The sequence below is a fragment of the Perognathus longimembris genome, chromosome 23, assembly GCF_023159225.1.
Source record: "Perognathus longimembris pacificus isolate PPM17 chromosome 23, ASM2315922v1, whole genome shotgun sequence".
Classification (NCBI taxonomy): domain Eukaryota; kingdom Metazoa; phylum Chordata; class Mammalia; order Rodentia; family Heteromyidae; genus Perognathus; species Perognathus longimembris.
The window spans coordinates 27,660,267-27,681,207 of NC_063183.1; the positions used below are offsets into that span (position 1 = coordinate 27,660,267).

The 20,941-nt window shown below is 37.9% G+C and overlaps 2 protein-coding genes across 2 annotated transcripts in view; one reads left to right on the forward strand and one right to left on the reverse strand.

Annotated features, from left to right (window-relative positions):
* The window catches only part of Fgf7 (fibroblast growth factor 7), a 56,017-nt gene extending 36,821 nt beyond the window's left edge, over window positions 1-19,196 (reverse strand). The window contains exons 1-2 of the mRNA XM_048332812.1: window positions 18,160-19,196; window positions 17,006-17,558 (exon numbers count right to left, since the gene is read on the reverse strand). Coding sequence (XP_048188769.1) covers window positions 17,006-17,291 — 286 coding nt within the window. The 5' untranslated portion in view covers window positions 17,292-17,558; window positions 18,160-19,196. The remainder of the gene's footprint in view (window positions 1-17,005; window positions 17,559-18,159) is intronic.
* Fam227b (family with sequence similarity 227 member B) overlaps window positions 1-20,941 on the forward strand; it is a 99,672-nt gene that overhangs the window by 55,221 nt on the left and 23,510 nt on the right. The window lies entirely within an intron of this gene.

Sequence of the window (20,941 nt, forward strand, 5' to 3'; positions counted from 1 at the left end):
CAAAACAAAGACCTAGTCACAGAAGAAGAAGAAGATCTCTTTGTGCTGTCTGCTGAATATTCACTTTTTTTTTTTTTTTTGCCAGTCCTGGGCCTTGGACTCAGGGCCTGAGCACTGTCCCTGGCTTCTTCCCGCTCAAGGCTAGCACTCTGCCACTTGAGCCACAGCGCCGCTTCTGGCCGTTTTCTGTATATGTGGTGCTGGGGAATCGAACCTAGGGCCTCGTGTATCCGAGGCAGGCACTCTTGCCACTAGGCTATATCCCCAGCCCTGAATATTCACTTTTGAATATACTACATGGTTGCAATGGGATAATCACTGCCTTCAAAGGCCAGCGCTAAGGATGGAGTCAGGACTGGCTCTCCCACAAATGGACCCTGGCCTTGAGCAATTTGAGCTCACTCCATCTCTAATTTGTTTGCTTTGAAATGGCATCCATGCTTTCTTTCAGTAAGACAATACTAGCCATACAGCATGTATGCCTACTAAGAGAAACACAGTGGTTTTTCTCATTAACCCTGAAAGGAAAACTAGAGAAACATTTTTATAAATAATGTTCCAGAATTATAAAAAGCTGATTACTCAAGAGTTCTCATATATCAGAAAGACTCTGATGCTAGCTGTAGATTAGAGATTTTAAGACTAAGATGTCCTCTAAATTATCTAAGATACTTGAATCCATCCCTGAATGCAATTCAGCACACCTAACCCAACCCTTAAAGTACAGGTCAATATTGAGCCATTTCTAAGTTTATTTCTTAACGTTTTCCTGTCTACTGCATTCATGTTTCCTTTGATGTAGATATAATTAACATATTATTTAACATTAATATTAATAATATATAAATGTATAACTAATATGTATAATTAAATTATATACATATACATTTGTCCTAATGCCTGGCCCAGTGCCTGACACAGTACTCACTTAATAAATATTTATGGAATTCATCTATTCCAGTCCTTCAACAAATGCCTGTTGAGCACTTAGTAGGTTCCAGACACCACTGAAGGTACTAGGCATATAACCGAAGATAAAAGAGAAGAAAGTCTCCACCTTTTCTCAGTTGGGGAAATATAGTGTGTTAAGTGTGTTAAGGACAAATGCTAAGAGGAAAAAAAATAAAAGGACAAGAGTATGTGATTGAATAGAAAGGGAAGGTCCTGAAGAAAAGTAACACTACAGTGAAGACTAGGAAGAAGTACAGTAATGTGCTCCTGATGGGGCGGCAACAGCAAAGGCCACGGCAAGGGAGGGTGAAGCACGCAGGTGTTCTGGAGTTGGTGTAGGTCATAGCAAAGACTTCAGGCTGTGAGTAAATCAGGAAGACAATGGGAAAGTTTTGAGCAAAGAATGATCTAATTTGTATTTTGAAGGAGTAACAGTAGAATCAAGGAAATCAATTAGAAAGCTCCACCATAATACAAATAACAGATAGTAGTAACTCAGATTCAGAATCTAAGCTAATGGCATAAAGTTCAGTCATTTTCCTGTGCATTTTGATAATGCTGTAAGTCAGAGGGGTTTCTTTTCAGATGTGATTTATACATATGCATGTGTATACGTTTTCATTTCTTTTTAAATTCAATTTAGTGATTAGTATATACTCGAGTTCCTTATGGTCTCTAGGTAAAGCAAAGGAATAGGAAAAAAAATTACAGGAGAGAAGAGAATAGGAAAGAACAGGGGAAAGGAGGAGTATAAGGAAGCAGGAAAAGGAAGAGAAGCAAGTGTAAGAAACAGAAAAAAGGGAAATAAAATAGTGAGACATCACGTAGGAGAAAAATTAGGATTTTTGAGAGAGCTCCTTACTACTCCCTCTTATCTGGCCCCCAAAGAAGTTATCTCTAAATAGAAGCACATGTCACTTCCTATTTTGGGACTTTCAAGTTCAAACTATTTAGTTACAGTAGTCTATCCGGAGCAGCCTGTGAGGATGAAAATCCATCTATATTTGAAGTTACAGTGAGATCCATAAAGAAGTGTAGCCTGAGAATTTTACCTCTCCACAAAAATCAAAAGGCAAACTAATTTTTTAAACCGGATATTCCACATCTGTGAATTTTGGATTTCCGATCTTTTCCCATAATATTGGGAATGAGTTGTTTGATCTGATCATTAGGCATCATATACACATGTATATGTTTGTATACACATATATATTTCCAATTTTGTGTTGCTTTCTTATAAATGTTTTAAAGTAACAACATAGTGCAAGATCACAACGGAGATCAGTTTTTGACTGTGTGCCTCATTTTAGGAAACCACAGGCTTTTGTACCTGACCTTATTCAGCCTGATTTCAGTCGTTGCTACAATGATACAATTAGTGAGATCAGTGATCCCACTATGGATCATAGTCCATTTACTCAGAATAAACTGTCTCACTCTCTATAACCAGAACTCCCAGTGGGTATTCTGCTTCTACCTATCAGAGTCTCTGGGCCTCAGAGCATCAGCCCTCTGCTCTCACTTCTGCTTTCCTGAGGTATCCTCCTCTTCCTCTGTTTCTCTATTTACTTCCTAACATCTGTCCTCGAGTTGACGTCCACCATTACCTTTTTTCCCTGTGTCTTCTCTTTGCATCTGAAGTGAACATGGGTTTTGAGGTATTCTATCTATGGACTGGGTTGGTGTCACCATTTGGCTCTCACCCTATTCTACACCTGGCCAGGACTGGGTTCCTCATTCTTCATGCTGGCCCAGCGTATCCTGGCCTTCTTCATACTTGGTTCTCTACTTTATGAAATCTCTTTGCCCTCTGTTGAAATCTCCTAATCCATTTCCTCTCTGTACAAATGTACCTTTTCCAGGGAAACTTTCCCTTTCTGGTTTTTCTACTCTGCCCCCTGCATCTCTTCAGTTGTATTTGCAAGATTTCTCTTTCTCTCTCGTAACCTTCCCTTTGTTCAAATGGAACTTACTGATAACTTTTAAAGCTTACCAAATTATTTCTTATGGAAGTACATTGAAGGCAAAATCTTCATCTTTATCTGTTTATCTTTGTACCTTTATTATATAGTGTCATAACAGTCAATAAGATCATCCAATAAAACATTTTTAGACATCTACCATAGTTTTAATGTACCAGAAAAGTAAAATTAAACATCATATCTTTATTCTAGTAGGGAATAACTTTGCAAGTTATATAAAATTGTAATATGGTTAGGGAAATCTGATGTTAATGTTTTTAACAAGAAAATATTAATATTATTAATATTTACCTGTAATAATATTGTTTGCTTACTGATGTTGCTATCTAATCTCAGATGATTATGTTGTATTTTAGTCATTGCAATTTACTTGTTGATTAAAGAGTTTCATATACATCTTATATTCTTTGTATGTGTGTAAATATGTATGTGCTAGTCCTGGAGCTTGAAGCCAAGGCCTGGGCTCCTAGAGACACAGCTTTACTTCTGGCTTTTTTGGTGGTTAAACGAAGATAAGAGTCTGTCACAGACTTTTCTACTCAGACTGGCTTGGAACCTTCAGAGCTCAGCCCTAAGTAGCTAGAATTACTCTCATGAGCCAGCAGTACCCAGCCATCTTTTTTTTTTTTCATTACTATTTCTTGGTGCATGAGCAGGACTATATTTTAAATAGTTGTTTGTCATATGTCAAAATATGTTAGATATTATCATCTTAGCCAGATAGATCATAAACATTTTATGTGAACTAAAATAGTAGTTTTAACAATATAAAAAAGTACTTAAATGAAAGGTCCATTTCCATTTGTTTTTGCATTAAAATACCATAAAGAAACAACAGTAGGAAACTTCAATTTGAGTGGGAAAAATGTTTACAGGAAAAATTTAGAATGACTAAAACTTAAAATTACATATTTTTAGTCTGAAAAGGATTGCAGAGGATATACTGAATTATATACTATTATCAGGACTTTAACTAGAATGAATTATAATACTTAATGAGTTATAGAATGTCACAATATTGATAATTGAGGCTTGCTTTGTAAGTTGGAATTAATGTATTAGGACAAATCAGAGAAAAGTCAAACTTTATGCCTTAGGTCGTAAGTTTACTATCTTTGTAAGCTCAAAAAAGGGCTTAAATTGATTCTTAGATGACAGATTGATACAGAGAAAAGACCTGAAGATACTGAAATTTATTTCTAGCTTTTGAGATAAAAGATAGACAGTAAACACAAAGGCTTATGATTGTTATTAGCAAGAGATTAGGTGAAAAAAAAATCCTGATCCAATTCAGATCTGCATGTGCTAGCTTCTTCTGAGCCTGAGATAAACCTTATGCTCTCTAAGTCAAACTACATTCGGCCCAGTGGTATTAGACTCAAATAGGGCAGCCTTGGTAGCCGTTTTTAAGCAGATCCATCAATGTTATTTCCTTGTCTACCTACTTCTTATATTAAAACTATTTTAAGTCAAAATACACACAAATCTATTTTCCTTATCTTTTACTTTTTTTAATACTACAAAAGAATCTATTTAGGGCTGGGGATATGGCCTAGTGGCAAGAGTGCCTGCCTCATATACATGAGGCCCTGGGTTCGATTCCCCAGCACCACATATACAGAAAATGGCCAGAAGTGGCGCTGTGGCTCAAGTGGCAGAGTGCTAGCCTTGAGCAAAAAGAAGCCAGGGACAGTGCTCAGGCCCCGAGTTCAAGCCCCAGGACTGGCCAAAAAAAGAATCTATTTAAACCAACATCGATTCCCAAATTTTCAAGATGTTTTTGTAACAATATACTCTTCTGAAATGATAAAATGTTAGAAAGAATCAACACTGCGCTAACTTGCCAGATTATGGGCTTTTAATGTTTTCCTTTTGTCTTGAGAGCCACCATAATCCTTGATGAGGGAGAGAGATACTACAATGGAAAAATTAAATAGAACACATGCTTTTCCCTCAGTGAGCATTTTACCATCCACCAGCGCCACTGCCTCCCCAACTTTACTGCCAGCAACAAATTCTCTGGTTTGCACCCACTCTGGTTTGCAGTTTTACACCTGCTACCATGAAGTAATTATTCGTAGCACCATCCTTTACCATCAGAAGTGTATTAGTATAGATGGGTGAAGTATATATGGAAGAGTCCTGTAGAAGTTTCAACAGCTTTCAGAGAAAAGCTCACTATGCATATGTACAGTTTATTATTAACTTTACAGGTATAAAAGAATCATAGTGGGCTGGGAATATGGCCTAGTGGGTAGAGTGCTTGCCTCGTATACATGAAGCCCTGGGTTCGATTCCTCAGTACCACATATATAGAAAATGGCCAGAAGTGGTGCTGTGGCTCAAGTGGTAGAGCACTCACCTTGACCTAAAGAAGCTCAGGGAATGGTGCCCCAGAACCAGAAAAAAAAAAAAAAGTCAGTCAATCAGTCTAATTTGAAAACCTAAGTCATGGGCATCTGGGAAGCACTGCAGTGTTGTCTAGTGAGCCCCCTGCCCCCCTCCCCCCGCCACCATCTTATATACCTTCTCCTAAAACAATGTTCTCAGGGCTGAGATTAGGCCTAGTGGTAAAGTGCTCACCTCCTATACATGAAGCCCTGGGTTCGATTCCTCAACACCACATATATAGAAAAAGCCAGAAGTGGTGCTGTGGCTCAAGTGGCAGAGTGCTAGCCTTGAGCAAAAAGAAGCCAGGGACAGTGCTCAGGCCCTGAGTTCAAGCCCCAGGACTGGCAAAAAAAAAAAAAAGCCACCAATATTCTCACTGTATTTCACTCTTCTATTACCTTATTCACTCATTCATGTTAAGATTCATAAATCTCCATTATGTTAAAGCATAATTTCAAAGAAGACAAACAGTTCCCAACAGTGTGTCTTCACTGTATGTTTCTATACAACCACACACATAGCACAGCTCCACTTCCAGCTTTTTGGTGGTTAATTGGAGATAAGAGTCTCGTGGATTTTTCTGCCTGGGATGACTTCAAACCATGATCCTCAGATCTCAGCCTCCTGAGTGGCGAGGACTATAGATGTGAGCAACTGGTGCCCAGCTCATATGTGGTGTTTTAATAGCACCAGTTACCTTGTGTTAGAGTTAAAAGTACGCTCAGGCTCCCGTCCCAAGACTGACAACTGCTAGCTCTGTAACCTAAAGCAAGTTATTTAACTCTGTGACCCAGTTTTCTCATCTGCAAAATGAGCACAAATCTGCCAACTTTATATGACTCCTGTGAAGATTAAATATGCTAGTGTATATAAAATGTTTAGCATAGTTCCAGGCACACAACAAACACTCACACATAATAGTAATTGTTATTAGTTTCTTAAAATAATGTTAACAACCCAAGTTTTCCATTAAGGGAATGTTACTTTAAAAATGCCTTACTTTTTTCTCCTCTAAAGTGTCATAATGGTTTTTCTTAGTTATAAGTAAGCCAGGAAGTTTAAAGAAGTATTCTGTGTATGCTGTTCTAATACTCCTGTAGATAAGCTTTCTGTTTAAAATCTAATAACGCTAGTCACATAGGAATTTATCAGACCTACTATTCAGTATCTATTCTTTGCAGATTACCAACTATACAAATGTTTCCATGAAACAAATCAATCACAGCATACAGAAGTTTTTTTGTGGGTTTTTTTTAAATTTAATTCACTAAATCCTCTGCGAGTTTGGACGACCAATATTTCTTAATTAAAATGAGCAACACAGAGATAGGAGACAAAACTATGGTTAATTTTTTTTTTTTTTTTTTGTGCCAATCCTGGGCCTTGGACTCAGGGCGTGAGCACTGTCCCTGGCTTCTTCCCGCTCAAGGCTAGCACTCTGCCACTTGAGCCACAGCGCCACTTCTGGCCATTTTCTATATATGTGGTGCTGAGGAATCGAACCCATGGCTTCATGTATACGAGGCAAGCAGTCTTGCCACTAAGCCATATTCCCAGCCCCAACTATGGGTAATTTTTAAACTAAAAATTATATACCTATGAACTTAAGATGACCATCTTCCTGAGAGCTTTTTTCCTTGTGTAAATGGAAATGTGTGGTTGCAAGCTTGTAGCAGGAGATATTTGGAGAAATAGTTATAATGGAATAAAATAGTGTGTACCACTTAAGCTATATATTTAGACACTCAATAAGAATCTTCTACAATTTTGCATAGACTAAATTAAGAGTTATTAGTGACAGCTCCAACAAACAAAATTTATACAGTGTGGTAACATTACTGTGAATACCTGATAAACTATAAAATAATACTTTATAACATTTTAAGGCACAGTTTAACAACCATGTTATAGATTTATATTCATTTTCCTTTAGTTATATTATTATTCAATATCTGATAAACTCTTAAACAGTGAAAGAATATTTAAAGACCAAATTTGGTCAAAATCTTTAGAGCCCAAAGCACATCTTTGCATCTGTTAAACATTCAACATTGTTTTGTGACACATTATTTATAAAAGGGAGATGAGCCTAAGTTCTTAGAAACAGAGACACCTCAATAGTCTTTATCTAAGTATGGGAAAACCTCACCTCCTTGCCATAATAGATACACAGGTGCTTGACTACTGATTGATCCCGTTACATAGTTGAGTAAGGTTAGATAGAACATCTATGGCATGCTAAGAGTATGGCTTCTCTTAATACAGCAGATAACCTCCACAATTCTGTCCTTAAATGCTAAACATATGAACTTGAAAACCATCATTTTTCTGTGTTTTGGGAACTAGTATGGAAAAACATCCTCTATATTAATAATGTAACTTTGATAGTGATTGTATATAGTTGACTTCAGCAGGTTGCAGTTATGATCAAATATTTTTAAAGAGAAAACCATGAAGCTATTCAGGAAGAAAGAAACAATCAGTGTCGATCTAATTAGTTGAACTTGAATTCATCATATGAAACTTTGAAAGATAGGTGACATCTTTCTCATCTTTTATTAATTCATCAGTAGTCACTGTTACCTTCCTTTGCCACATTGATGATTAGTAGGGACAAAATCCTCAATGTGTGTTTCTTAGAGAAATATCATTCAATTGGAGGGAGTTCAATTTTTAATCCATACACCAATTATACCAAGTAAGAAAATTGATTAAAAGCAAATGTTCTCCTAATTTTTTTTTTCTAGTCCTGGGGCTTGGACTCAGGGCCTGAGCACTGTCCCTGGCTTCTTTTTGCTCAAGGCTAGCACTCTGCCACTTGAGCCACAGTGCCACTTCTGGCCTTTTCTATATATGTGGTGCTGAGGAATCAAACCCAGGGCTTCATGAACACAAGGCAAACACTTTTTGCCACTAGGCCATATTCCCAGCCCCTAATTTTTGAAATATAGAAAAAGTAAGGATTACCTTGGTGAACTCAACATTGATATTTGGAAATTTATTCAATCACTTTCCATTTCCCAACCTCACACCTTCATAACAAGCTTTTATAAAAAGTAGTTCCTTCAGAATAGTGTATCTGTTCTCTATGTTTTCATGTTCTGTAAACTTGGCCCCTAACTTGTAGTTATTCCCTAACCTTCAACTGAACAGTTAACCCTCTAAAAAATGGGCTATGAACTTGGGAACAGAATAGCAAAGAGAGGTATCCTGCTGTTTGTTGAATTTAACAAAAGAATGCAGATTGAGGGGAGGTAAAACACCATCGGTCTTTCAAAGTTTTATGTGATGGGCTCATTATTCATGCACCCTCTTCTGGTGACTTCCCTTAACACCTGCCCCAATAAGCAGAGCTATACCTATGACCAGAAGTACAACTAGAGACACCGTGGGACACCAAAGGCCTCCTCAGAGTATCAGACCACTGGTACTAAAGTAAGAATGGACAGCCAGGTCCTGGTGGCTTACCCCTCTAATCCTAGCTACTCAGATCCTCAGATCTCAGTTCAAAGCTATCCTGGGCAGGAAAGTCCATGACACTCTTATCTACAATTAACCGACAGAAAATCAGAAGTGGCATTGTGGCTCAAAGTGTAAAGTGCTAGCCTTGAGTGAAAAAGCTCAGGGACACTGCACAGCCCAGAGTTCAAGCCCCACAATGAACAACAAAGAAAGAAAAGAATGGATTCACCAACTTTCAGCTTTCTACTTCCAATCCACTCCACTCCCCCTTCTTCTTTTCTTCCCACTCTCTTTTTTCTTTCTCCCTTTCCTTTCTCTCTCTCTCTCTCTCTCTCTCTCTCTCTCTCTCTCTCTCTCTCTCTCTCTCTCTGTGTATACATCAACCCTTTCTCAAACTTCAATTCTCAAAACAAGTCTGGGATCAGTCTGATTATTAGACAGATTCCCCTACCTAAAAATACTCAGACCACTGCATATTTCCTTCTCATACAATTCTTTCAATTCTTAAACCCTTTCTCTATGTCTTCTTGCAACACAGGTACTCCTTAAGTCAATATCAACTGTGAACTGTGTTTTGCTCTTTAGGGGCTAGCTGACAGTAAGGTGAAACAGTGCTGTTGAGGAGAGGCCTCGCTCTCCAGGAGGGCCTTGACTTCACTGCTCCAGCACAGTGTCCCTTGTATTCTCACCCACAAGATACCTTTTCCCCTAGTCCCTTGAAATCACCTACAAAAACATTAAGTTCAATACTCCAGAAGCCAGGGTTGTTTGGGGTGTTTTTTTTTTTTTAATGATAGACAATAAAATGTGTTTTTCTAGTTCAGCAAAGCTTTTCATTCTTACCCACATTAAATTTCCATCAAAATTGAACAGTACATATCTTATATTTGCTTCCTTCACTAATTTTTAGATATGTAATGAATTAAAAGGAAAAGTACATTTCGTGGTTATAAATCTTTGTGCCTTCTTTCAGCTCTTACATTGGGCACCGAGGTGCATTCTCTACCACTGGGAGAAGAGGGAGAGTAAGATAGGGTGCCCATCTTCAAAACTGGCATTCTAGGGGCTGGGAATATGGCCTAGTGGCCAGAGTGCTTGCCTCGTATACATGAAGCCCTGGGTTCGGTTCCTCAGCACCACAAATATAGAAAAAGCCAGTAGTGGCGCCGTGGCTCAAGAGGTAGAGTGCTAGCCTTGAGCAAAAAGAAGCCAGGGACAGTGCTCAGGCCCTGAGTCCAAGCCCCAGGACTGGCAAAAAAAGAAACAAACTGGCATTCTAGTGGCAGTGCCCAATGCACACAGAAACAACATAGACAGCAGAGGTACTAAGTACAGATGGGGCACGAACTGGGGCACAGGAGAGAATATTACTTGCTGTCTCTAAAAAAATAGTAAATACTCATAAAATTTTCTTTTGGAAATTTAAATTTTCTGAATAGCTTACAGTCAGTGAATGAAACCTTTGCTTTTATTGGTAAAAATCAAAGCAACTGTAAACTATCATTTTTGCTCAAATTACTTTTTTGAAAAGAAAAGAGTTTCTTGTTTGGGGTATACATGATAAGAATTTGTCAGTCTTGATGGCCTCTTGAAACACTTTAGATTACCACATGGGAAATGCTCTTGGCATTTTTAGGTTGCCCAAATTTAGTAGTTGGGCACCATAGCATATAAGGAGAGTGGTCCCATAAAGCTACTCATGACTCAAAACTTAAAATTAGGCTGAAATCCCACTGCAGCTCTCTGTATTCCAGCCCAGCATCCTTGCCCAGAATACCACATATCCAAGCTCCTAACTTCCATAGAATTGCTCTTGGTTTAGGGTCAACTTTTTAGCCTCTTTGGTGATGAAACAACTAAGTGGAAGCTTGATTTGGTTCTTGACTACACCAAAGACAGATGCCAAGACAGTAACTTTGAGGTTGCAATTTAAGAAAACTCCAGGAATCAGGCTGTAAGGACGGCCAGGGAGAGAATTCTATTGTCATGGAAGCTTGGACACCCATACATTTACAATTCCTACTGGTGCCCTATGGATCCATAGAAATTCTGCTGTAAAAGACTGGTTCAACTTTACTTAACCTAATATTTCCCAATCAGCTAGCCACAGAAACTGTGCTTCAGGAAACACCACTAATATCTCAAGGGACACTAGTGTTCTAACAAACAGTTTGGAAATACTGCCCTAAGAAAAATATGCAGGCTGAGTTGATTCTGAATTTGGTCTCAAGTAAACTTTTCAGCATTATCTACAATTACATCTGAAATTCGAATAGAAAAAAAAATAAAATGGGAAAAACTACAATAGAACATGAAAACATGGCATTTAAGGATGTTGAAATGTGCCCCATTTTTCTTGTACATTCATCATAAAAATAAACTTGAGTTTCAGAATCATTCTGATAAATTAGCTCAATTTCAATTAATTTCTTCTCCAGATTACTGATATATACATAATTCCTGCTTTTCCTTCTATGTGCCATATGTGAAATTTAAGATGCAGAAAAGTACCATAGTCCAGTAACAATATTAGAGAGGTTGTGTCACCATCAAAAATTATGCAATACAAAAGAAAATAAAGCCGTGTCTTACAACGCATCTTATAATTTCATATCCTTCTCACTGACCTGGATACACTTGTGGTTCTCGCCTCACTGGGTTTTGTTAGGTTCAATGCCATCTCTTTAAATCTTTGCTTTTGAACTGGGTGAAGGGCTGTGAGATGTAAGAGCCTAATTTGGAGGTTTCTAAGTTCATAGTCAAAAGTTGCATGCTTAGTGCCAAATAAACTGACACTGAAAAGCAGCCTGTACCCCAGGTGCGCTCTTTAAGCACTACTTGAAAGAGTCTGAATAATCTGCCTGCGGCCCAAGATCTGTTCTTCCTGCAACTGTCACTCGCTCACTAAGGCAAACTCCTTAGCTTGTTTTATAGAAAGCCGGATACAAAGTTGTCATTAACATACATTTCTAGGCCAGTTCACCAAAGGTGAAGCCACTGAGATTTGTCAAGGGAGGTCAAATGGACCCAGAAGAACTAATTGAGTATGTAATTTACAGGCTCATTTCTGATGAAGCCTATTTCCCTGCGAGGAGATGCAGGCTGCATTGCAAATTTTTGTTCCCCATAAGCAGTGGTTTGCAAACCTTATCTGCACATTAGAATCACTGGAGAAGTTTACCAAATACGGAATCCTGGGTCCTCCCTGTCTTCATGAGATTGTGATGTAATTGAGCTGCAGTTTCCTCCACATCCTAATGCACTCCCTTCTCCCCAGTGGTTCTCAGGCCTTGGCAGTGTATCACAATTACCCAGGGAGCTTTTAAAATTCTCCATGCTGAGAATACACCCCAGACCAATTTTAATGGTCTTTGTAGATGGGACCTGGCACCAATACTTTTTTAAAGGTCCCTAGCTGATTACAATGTTTAGCCAAAGTTAAGAAATAGAAAAGTCTAGAAAAGACAGCTCCTTTCACATAGCCCAAGCTGGCTTCTTGTGTTCTGCCCAGTTCATTTGAGCCTTGGAATGCCTTGATTCTATAAAAAGTTATCATATAGCTATGGCAAAGGGAAAGTAAATCACCATATGTTCTAGATTGATATAGAAATGGTCAGTTCATATGAAGATTTACAAAGCAAGCGATGACAAGAGATGCACTTGTGGCAATAAATGGGGCTATTTACATTGAACAAGTGTGAGGCGCTTGTCATAGCAAAAAAGAAAAATGAAAAATAGTTCTTAATATTAGAGTGCTCAAAGGACAGCTGTTTCCAAATCTGCGCCCCAGAAATGTCACCATTCTTTATCATTCATTTAAGGCTTGAGAAGTTATTAAGGAAATGTATGTAATCAATCCTATAGGATCCCACTTTGTCAATGACTTTGAGGATTTGGTTTCATCTATGTGTTCCATAGAACTCTACTAGATATTCTTTTTTTCTTTTTAAGGCAGGAGTTATGTTGTTTTTGTTTTGACAGTGTGAGTTATTATTCTTTTAGGCAACTTGCAAAGAACTCTTTAGAACCAAAGTGAATTTACCTTCTCCACATTCCACAGTGATATGCACATTTTATAGCGAGTAGACCAGAGTACTGTCAAGCGGGAGCCAATCCAAAGAATTGTTGACAATTGAGTGGCTGAAAGTTTCATGGCCAAAGTCAGATCCAACATCACTGTTTATTTGCTTTTTGCCAATTGTTAGGCCATATCCCATCGCAGTCTTACAGTCCAAAAGAGAGTATTGCCAAATCATTGGCCACTTTTCAGAATGGCTAACCCTTTTCTTGCTTTTGGAACTAACAAGCAGTTGCCTCAATGGCTTGTAACAATATAGGATTTCCTCTCAACAGGAATAGGTGATCCTATTGCTGGGGACAACACGGCTTTTTAGTAAGTGAATACCAAAAGTGAGATCTTGAAGAACTGGGCTCATGGAGACAGTTGTTGGGTACCTAGCACACTGCTGCCATCTCTCACTCAGCAGCTCCATTCCAAGCTTAGACAGCAGTGTTATTTTTGTCATGTGTGGAGTGATTGCCCCTGTCTGCTGATGGTCTGCTTGGGCCAGCAATCATCTAAATCCATCCTCTGGCGTTATCTCCAAGGGGAGAGTTCTGACAACAGAAGTCTGAATATTGACCCTTCATTTCCAGGCCCTTTATGATTTTTATCAATGTTCTCCTACAGATAGCATGAGTATTTAGTCCTGCTTTTATTCTCCCTATTCTCCTTACGTTAGCTCAGGTCAGATTCCAGGTTCATCACTTACACATGTACCAGAAAGCTAAATGGAAAGCAACAAGGCTCCAGTAGAGAGGAGAGGTTAACCACCCCTGGGTGAGAGCATTGTGCAATTCCTTAGGACCAGCTTTCAGGTAGCACCTTTTCTCCCCTTAAGAACAAGAAATATACAGTCCAGTCTTTGGCCTCTCCTAGAATTCCCCCATCTTCATCATTAGTTCTTGCTTACATGTCTATAGCTATAAATCATTTCTTGGTGCAATTTATTCATTCTACTCATTCAGGTAAACCTGAAGTGAATGTGATATACTGAATCTTCATAGTCCAGCATGACTTAAATAATTTTTCAATTTGCCTAAAGACATGAGGAATGACTGGCCACACCCCCACACACCCCCAGTCCTTCCCGCGCTTCCTCTGTCTCAACCTAACTCCTTCTGGAAGCAGGATTATACACACTCAGATAGTTCACCTCTCCCTGCCAGTGCCAATCAAGTTTTATCAGTATCTTATCAACCACATTCGAGTACTAGACTAGCTTGTACCAGACCCTGGGGAGCGGGGCTGCTGCTCCCATCCAAATCCACTTGCCCTGTCATTCACAGAAAACATGTGAGAACGGACAGTAACTTTTCTGTAGTAATCCAGATAACAATTATGTTTACCTAACTGACACCTCGAAGATATTAAAATCTATACCATACTTAAAAGACCTTTAAACAGATAACCTGTTTAAAATTCGAAGGCATCAAAACATTGAAAACAATGAGTTTTCAGCGTTTGGGACCTTTATGACTTCCTAAATTCTGCTGCGTTTGACTCCAGTGGGCAATCTAACTATTTTAACTTCCATTTTGATGATAATAGGAAGACAATATCTTTGATTCATGTCACTCATTCATTTATTGAGGTTGGTAAGACAATCATCAATATTTAAGAGGGGCGGGGGGAGCAAGAGGAGAGGAATGGGAAGTAATAGAGGGAGCGAACTTGCTCCAAGTAATACTGATATATGTACAGAATCATCACAGTGGAACCTCCTAATGTATGCTAACTCAAAAAAAATTCACTGTAATTTCAAGTCTCTCATCCTCCTTGATCATTTTAACAAACTCTGCTAACTACTTTCTTTGTAGCTGGCTTTTCTAATACAATAGCTTCAACTTCACAAAGATCAGTTTGCTCGTTTACCTGTGGCATTCATTTTTTAAATGAGTAAGGCTGCTATTAGGTGAGAAGATTGTCTTCTAATTATTCTCCAAATATTCTTCATTGAAGTATTTGCTTATCTAACTTAGTCTCTTCTGTAGACAAAGGTGTCTTAGCCCTTTTTTTTTAGGTTTGGAGAAAGCTTGTGGACTCCTTTTGCCATAGGGTAGCAATACAATTTGACAACAGTTTTAGGGTTTGTTTGAAGGATTCTCATGAAGGTCTCCCCTTCTATGAGAACTGACATATCAAGAAAGTACACCCATCTACAGAGACTATAAAAAAAAGCTTGCTAGTGGTGATTATTTATATACTGCGTATCATATTTTTAGTACATTAGTATTGTGACATTCTAATTTATAATGTATGGGATGTCTTTTTCCTTTCTTACAAGAGGAGAAATAGTTTACCAAATTGACTTTATGGATACATATATTGTGTTTAACCTACAGAATAATTCTAGCACTTTCTATATGTTTATAAATACCTTAGTCTAGTGGTTTTAAGAAATTTAACACAATATATTCCAGTGCATTCTATTTGCAAATACTTTTATCCCGTATCACAGATTTTTACTAAATTTTACATCTTCTCTTAATGACTTATTATTTTGCAAAAACCACCTCCAAAATTAAGTCAAAATATAGAATTCTACAGCTTAGGTCTAACAACCTTATTACTACAATTTGAAATGCTGACAGATCATCTTTATTTTCATTCATTTGGAGCAGCATTGATCTAAGAGGTTCTAAGGCTTCTTCATACTTACATTCTGTGGTCTATAGTACAATAGACTGTAACAACTGGAAGGCATGTTGGAAAAAAAATCTCAGATTTTATAGATTAGAGATTAGGAAAACTGAGAAATTGTCCCCAAGTCATTCACAGAAATTGGACATGCGTGTCATAAGTTCCACCAGAACCCTAGCCTTTCTACCAGATTTCATCATCCATGATAAATCTCACTAACTTTTTTAAAAAATAAACTGATTCCAAGCCAAACTGTTGATCACATAGAAATGGATATCAACTGAAACTTCTCTGTATAGCAATTTCCGTCATTAAACGAGTTTAACCAGAGCAATCTTCTAGAATTAACATTATACCTCTACAAATAGCAATAATCATAAGACAGTCCAATCCATCAAATGGACTTAGGAAACTGTATTCTATTATGATTAAATAAATTGTTTCCACTTCATATTAGAAACATACTCCCCCAAGTTCTCATACATTGATTAATTAGTCTACAAGGCAAAAAGTATAAGCAGGCAACCCAAGTTTCAAGTAATTACCATAGGTCTGCTGCTGTTCGGGGCAAGGGTTGTACCACCAGCCCTACACCAACACTACTTTCTATAAGACATGCAACAATTAACATTGTCCAAATCCTAGTAATGGAAACCAAGTTTATTTTTGTCCAGGGCTTTTAAATCCTTAAGGTAAGTGTTGAAGTATATATTTTACACCATTAGCTATATATGGACATTGGTTATTAATCATAACCAGTAAGTGAAAAACCAAGTGCTAGTATTTTAATGTCAAAACAACTGTTGAGTAGGGAAACCGTAAAGCTTTCTATTGAAAACCAAATCTTCCAACTGACTTTTATTTCCTCACACTTATGCTTCTCTTAAAGCAGCATAAAACTTAGATGGCATAGGAGATTTAAAGAAAATGTTAGGAAAGTGTTTTCTGCCTCACTAGGTAATTTAAGTAATCTTCAACAGGGCACATTATGCTATGGAGGCCACTTGACTGAAGAAAATGTGTTTTTAACATAATAAAGTATTAGACATCCTGGAATTATTCTTTCAAAGAACATATTAAAAAATAAATAATAAATTCTTATTTCTCAAACTAGTGATTACTAGCAGTTGGGGTGAGAATTTACTTCTGAGAACTCTATGAAAGCCCCTAAGTGATTTTTGTTGGGGGGGAAGGGGGAAAGCAGCCCTAATTTTGTGTGTGAATACTATCACTTACATTTGGCTTAAGTGTATTTTGAGCTTAGGACATAGAGCATATATTTTGCAGTTGGCCTGAGTGATCATTTCCAACTATAATATTAGCAGATTTGTCCTGTTCCAAGAGATATTTTTAGGAGCATAGTCCAACAGTCCCAATGTAGCAAAATTAGAAGATGATAGTTGTATTTAATACTTTTCATGAAAAAGGAAACTTCAAAAGCATGCCACCTGAAAAAGGATCCCTTAACAGATTGCTAAGGATTAAAGCAGTGCTTTAAATAAAACACATTACTTACTGTAATTGTTCCTCATATCTTGGGTCCCTTTCACTTTGCCCCGTTTATCAATCCTCAGATACCACTGTGTTCGACAGAAAAGTCTTCTCACTCTTATATCCCCTCCTTCCATGTAATCATAACTTCTTGTATGTCGCTCGGGGCTGGAACAGTTCACACTTGTAGCCATTTGCTCTGGAGTCATGTCATTGCAAGCTAAAGCTATAGTGCCCACTAGACAGATAATGTGAAAGCATGATCTGTAGAGCAAGGTTGGCAGGATCCATGTCAGTACCCATTTGTGCATTATAGTGTAGTGCTCCGGGTGTTCATGAATAACATAATGAAAATTAAATCTTGAGTTGATGCTTATTCCTAGGTCATTGACCTTTTCCACTCTGCGAGCTGTAGATTGATTTAAGAGAGAGTGGTTGATCTTTTCAGACTGTTAACCCTTGTCCTTTTAGTTTCTGGTGACAATACTGGATTCTTCCTCACGTAACTCTGTTCATATATCCTTATAAAAACAGGTTGAGTAAGGCCAGTTGCTGCAACGCTGATTGCTACTTGACTTCTGTTTGCAATGAGAGATTAAGAATGGGGAAGGGAGGAGAGAGAAAGATTAAAAAAATTGTATGTTTAAATTTCAGTGGACACACAGCATTATGACACAGAGTGCAGTTTGTACTCTGAAGGTACGACTTTCACAGAGAATGTCAGCATCTTCCCACTCTAGATGTAAATTTATGCAAGTTATACATTAGGAGACAAATCAGAACCATGTATTCCATTTGCAGTTTTATGAGAAACATTCTGCACGGAGAGCTAATGATTTTAATCAGATCTACAACCACTATTCACAAAGTATAAATGCTTTCCCTAGATCGGTCTCTTTTGCACTTTTACATTTGTGGTTAATCGATTATCCTCTCCTGAACGGCTCACATTTTGTTGTTGTTGTTGTTTTCAAGTTAAATGTCAACATTGCTCTGGAGAATGTCAACGTTATCTTTACATAAGTTCTTTAACAGAATTACTCTGGACATTTACATGGCTCAGAACTTGAGTAACTTTACTCCCCCCCTCCCCCCCCAGTAGTATAACCAGAGAAAGAAAGAAAACGTTTAAAAAAAAAACATACAGCATTGTTTTAAAGACAAATAATAGTAACTTACTTGTTCTGTTTATAACAGCTGGATACTCAAGAATTCCATGTCTGCTCTCTGCCCTGTGCAACTGGAGCCTCTCTGCTGTAGCTACAAACTATTTCTCAGCTGAGAAATACTCCAGCAGAATCATAATTGTTTCCATAAATCAAGAGGCAAGAGGATTTTCTCTGTGTGTGTGAGCGCGTGTGTGCCTGTGTGTGTGTGTGCCTCTGTGTGTGTGTGTATGTGTGTGTGCGTGAGCGCGTGGAGCCCTTTTATTCAGGGCTTTTCGATAAATACCTTTGCTGACCTCATTGGAAGCAATTAAAACTTAACCAGTGAGCTGTTAGTCCAATACAACAGCGAGAATAAAAAGACGCCTGTAGCATATTCACTGGTCATGAGAGGGAGCTATGGTCATGGTTTATGTTGAAATCTACAAGTGGGTATCTGCTTTGTGAAAACAGATCTCTGCTTCTGAAGCAGTTAAAGAAGAAAGGGAATGGTTCAGCTTCACAGAGAAGCAGCCACATGGACTGTGAAAACATTTCCTTGAAAGTATATATAAAATTGGGGGTTTCATAGTTAGAAACTCTTTTCCATAGATCTATGATACATATGTTTCTTCACTTAACTCCTTTGTGCTCAAAATGTTAGAACAAAACTACCAATATGTATTAACTCATGTCTTAGTGTCTTAAAGTATATACCTGAGTTGAGAATATACCTTTTCACAAAGGGACAGCTCACCATTACTGATGGGGGAGATTTTTTTTTGCCTTCTTAGTCTCAAAGTGAAAAGACCCTTTTTGTTTGTTTGTTTGTTTGTTTACCAGAATTGGGGCTACTCATAACCAGAATAACCCTGGGCACACCACTTTATGTTCTAAGTTTCAGTGCTGCTAGATTGATAAAATGGATGCTACTTTGTGACTTCCAAATCCTGTGTCCTATGACTTTATGCTACTGCTTGTGAAGTATAGGGTTTTTAGTCTATAATCCTAGCTACTTAGGAAGTTGAGATCTGAAGATCCTGGTTTGAAGCCAGCCTGGACAGGAATGTCGGTGAGAGTCTTATCTCCAATTAACCACCAAAAAGCCAGACTAGAGCTGTGACTCAAGTGGTAGAGAAAAAATAAAGGCTCTGGGACAACACCCAAGCCCTGAATCCAAGCTCCAGGACCACATTCCCCCTCCCCCCCCCCCGCCCCCGCAAAATACTGCTATTAAAAATTAAACATAATATAGTTTTTGCCCTGGTTATTTGCCTCAATAAGAACATTGTTTCACCAGTAAATACTAATTTAGGGCTAGAATCATCACACTTATAACAATATAAAAGAAAGCTCTTTTCCTTTTCAAATGAAATTTTCACCTCTTTACTTCCTGTACTGGCATATAAATGATGTTTGAGAGCTTTATTAGATATTTATATCTAATTCAGTATTTATGAATATGTATTTAAAGTTTTGTTTCCATGTTATATTACACATTCTCTCTCCCTCTCTTCTTTCCTCTTTCTCCTCTCCTCCTCTCCTCCTCTCCACCCCCCCAACATGTAAAACACACTGCGTTACCACTAGGTGGCGCATGCAGACCAATTAGATGAAAGAAATCCATTCAACTGAATTATAGTCTGTGATTTCCCTTTACATTCTGTGCTTTTAGAGGACAGAATGAAGCTCACAGAATAGTTAAACATACTGAGTTACCTTTTATTCAAACAGTAATATTCTTTAAACTGCTAAGATTTTTTAAGCTGCTAAGAGTAGGCTGCGTCTGTGAAATCAAGATGGCTCAAAGCATACAATAATTCTTCCTAAACGTAATAGAGAAGAGAATATGCTGTTGTGGGACTCTGGATTATACCCTGCTAATTTTGGAGACAATAATAATGAACAGAGTTCAAATTCCTAAGACTCAGATATTCCTTCCAAAGAAGTGAAAGTAAGCCCGGCACCAGTGACTCACGTCTATAATCGTAGCTTCTCAAGAAGCTGAGATCTTAGGATCATGGTTCAAAGCCAGTCCAGGTAGGAAGTCTGTGACACTCTAACCTCCAATTAAGTACCAAGAAGTCAGAGTGGAGCTGTGGCTCAAGTGGTAGAACACTAGCCGTGAGCACAAAAGCTTAGGGAAGGTATCCAGGCCCTGAGTTCAAGCCCCACAATCAGCCTTAAAAAGGAAAAATAATATAGAAGTGAAAATAATGAATAGTCCATTCACAACATAAATCTATTTAAAAACCATTAAATCCAGCTCTTCCACACTAATACTACAGATTTTAAAACAAGACGTCAACATATTAGAAGTCAGTATTTGGTAATCACATGCTTTAAGATTTAAATTTGAGTAGTAAGTTTTTAGTGACTCCTTAGTTGATTCAACATAGCCCCCCACATTGGTTCACTGGTACCACAGAGGCGATAGAGACCTCACTTGAACCTCTACCTTATTATGCCTCAATGAGGATTCTCTAAAAACCAATAGCTGTGGCTGTGTCTACTTAGTTGTAGAGATAAACAGAGATGAACTCTCACAGGAGTTTTTCTTGTACTTTGACAATCCTTTACCGCTTTTATATAATGTACATAGAGTCATTGACTAAGCATAGAAATTTTTTGATGAATTGTCTTTTGTTGTTTCCTTGAGTTAACTTCGTTGTTTGTTACTTTTAGAAACTATATTTTGTGAGCTTGAAGTTTGGAAAACAAAGCATCTTCCCCTATTTCTTTTAAAAATGGCTTTTTAAATGTCCTTTGAAAGTTAGCACTAAAATTTTTTTCAGAAAGAAGCAAGGCTTAATATT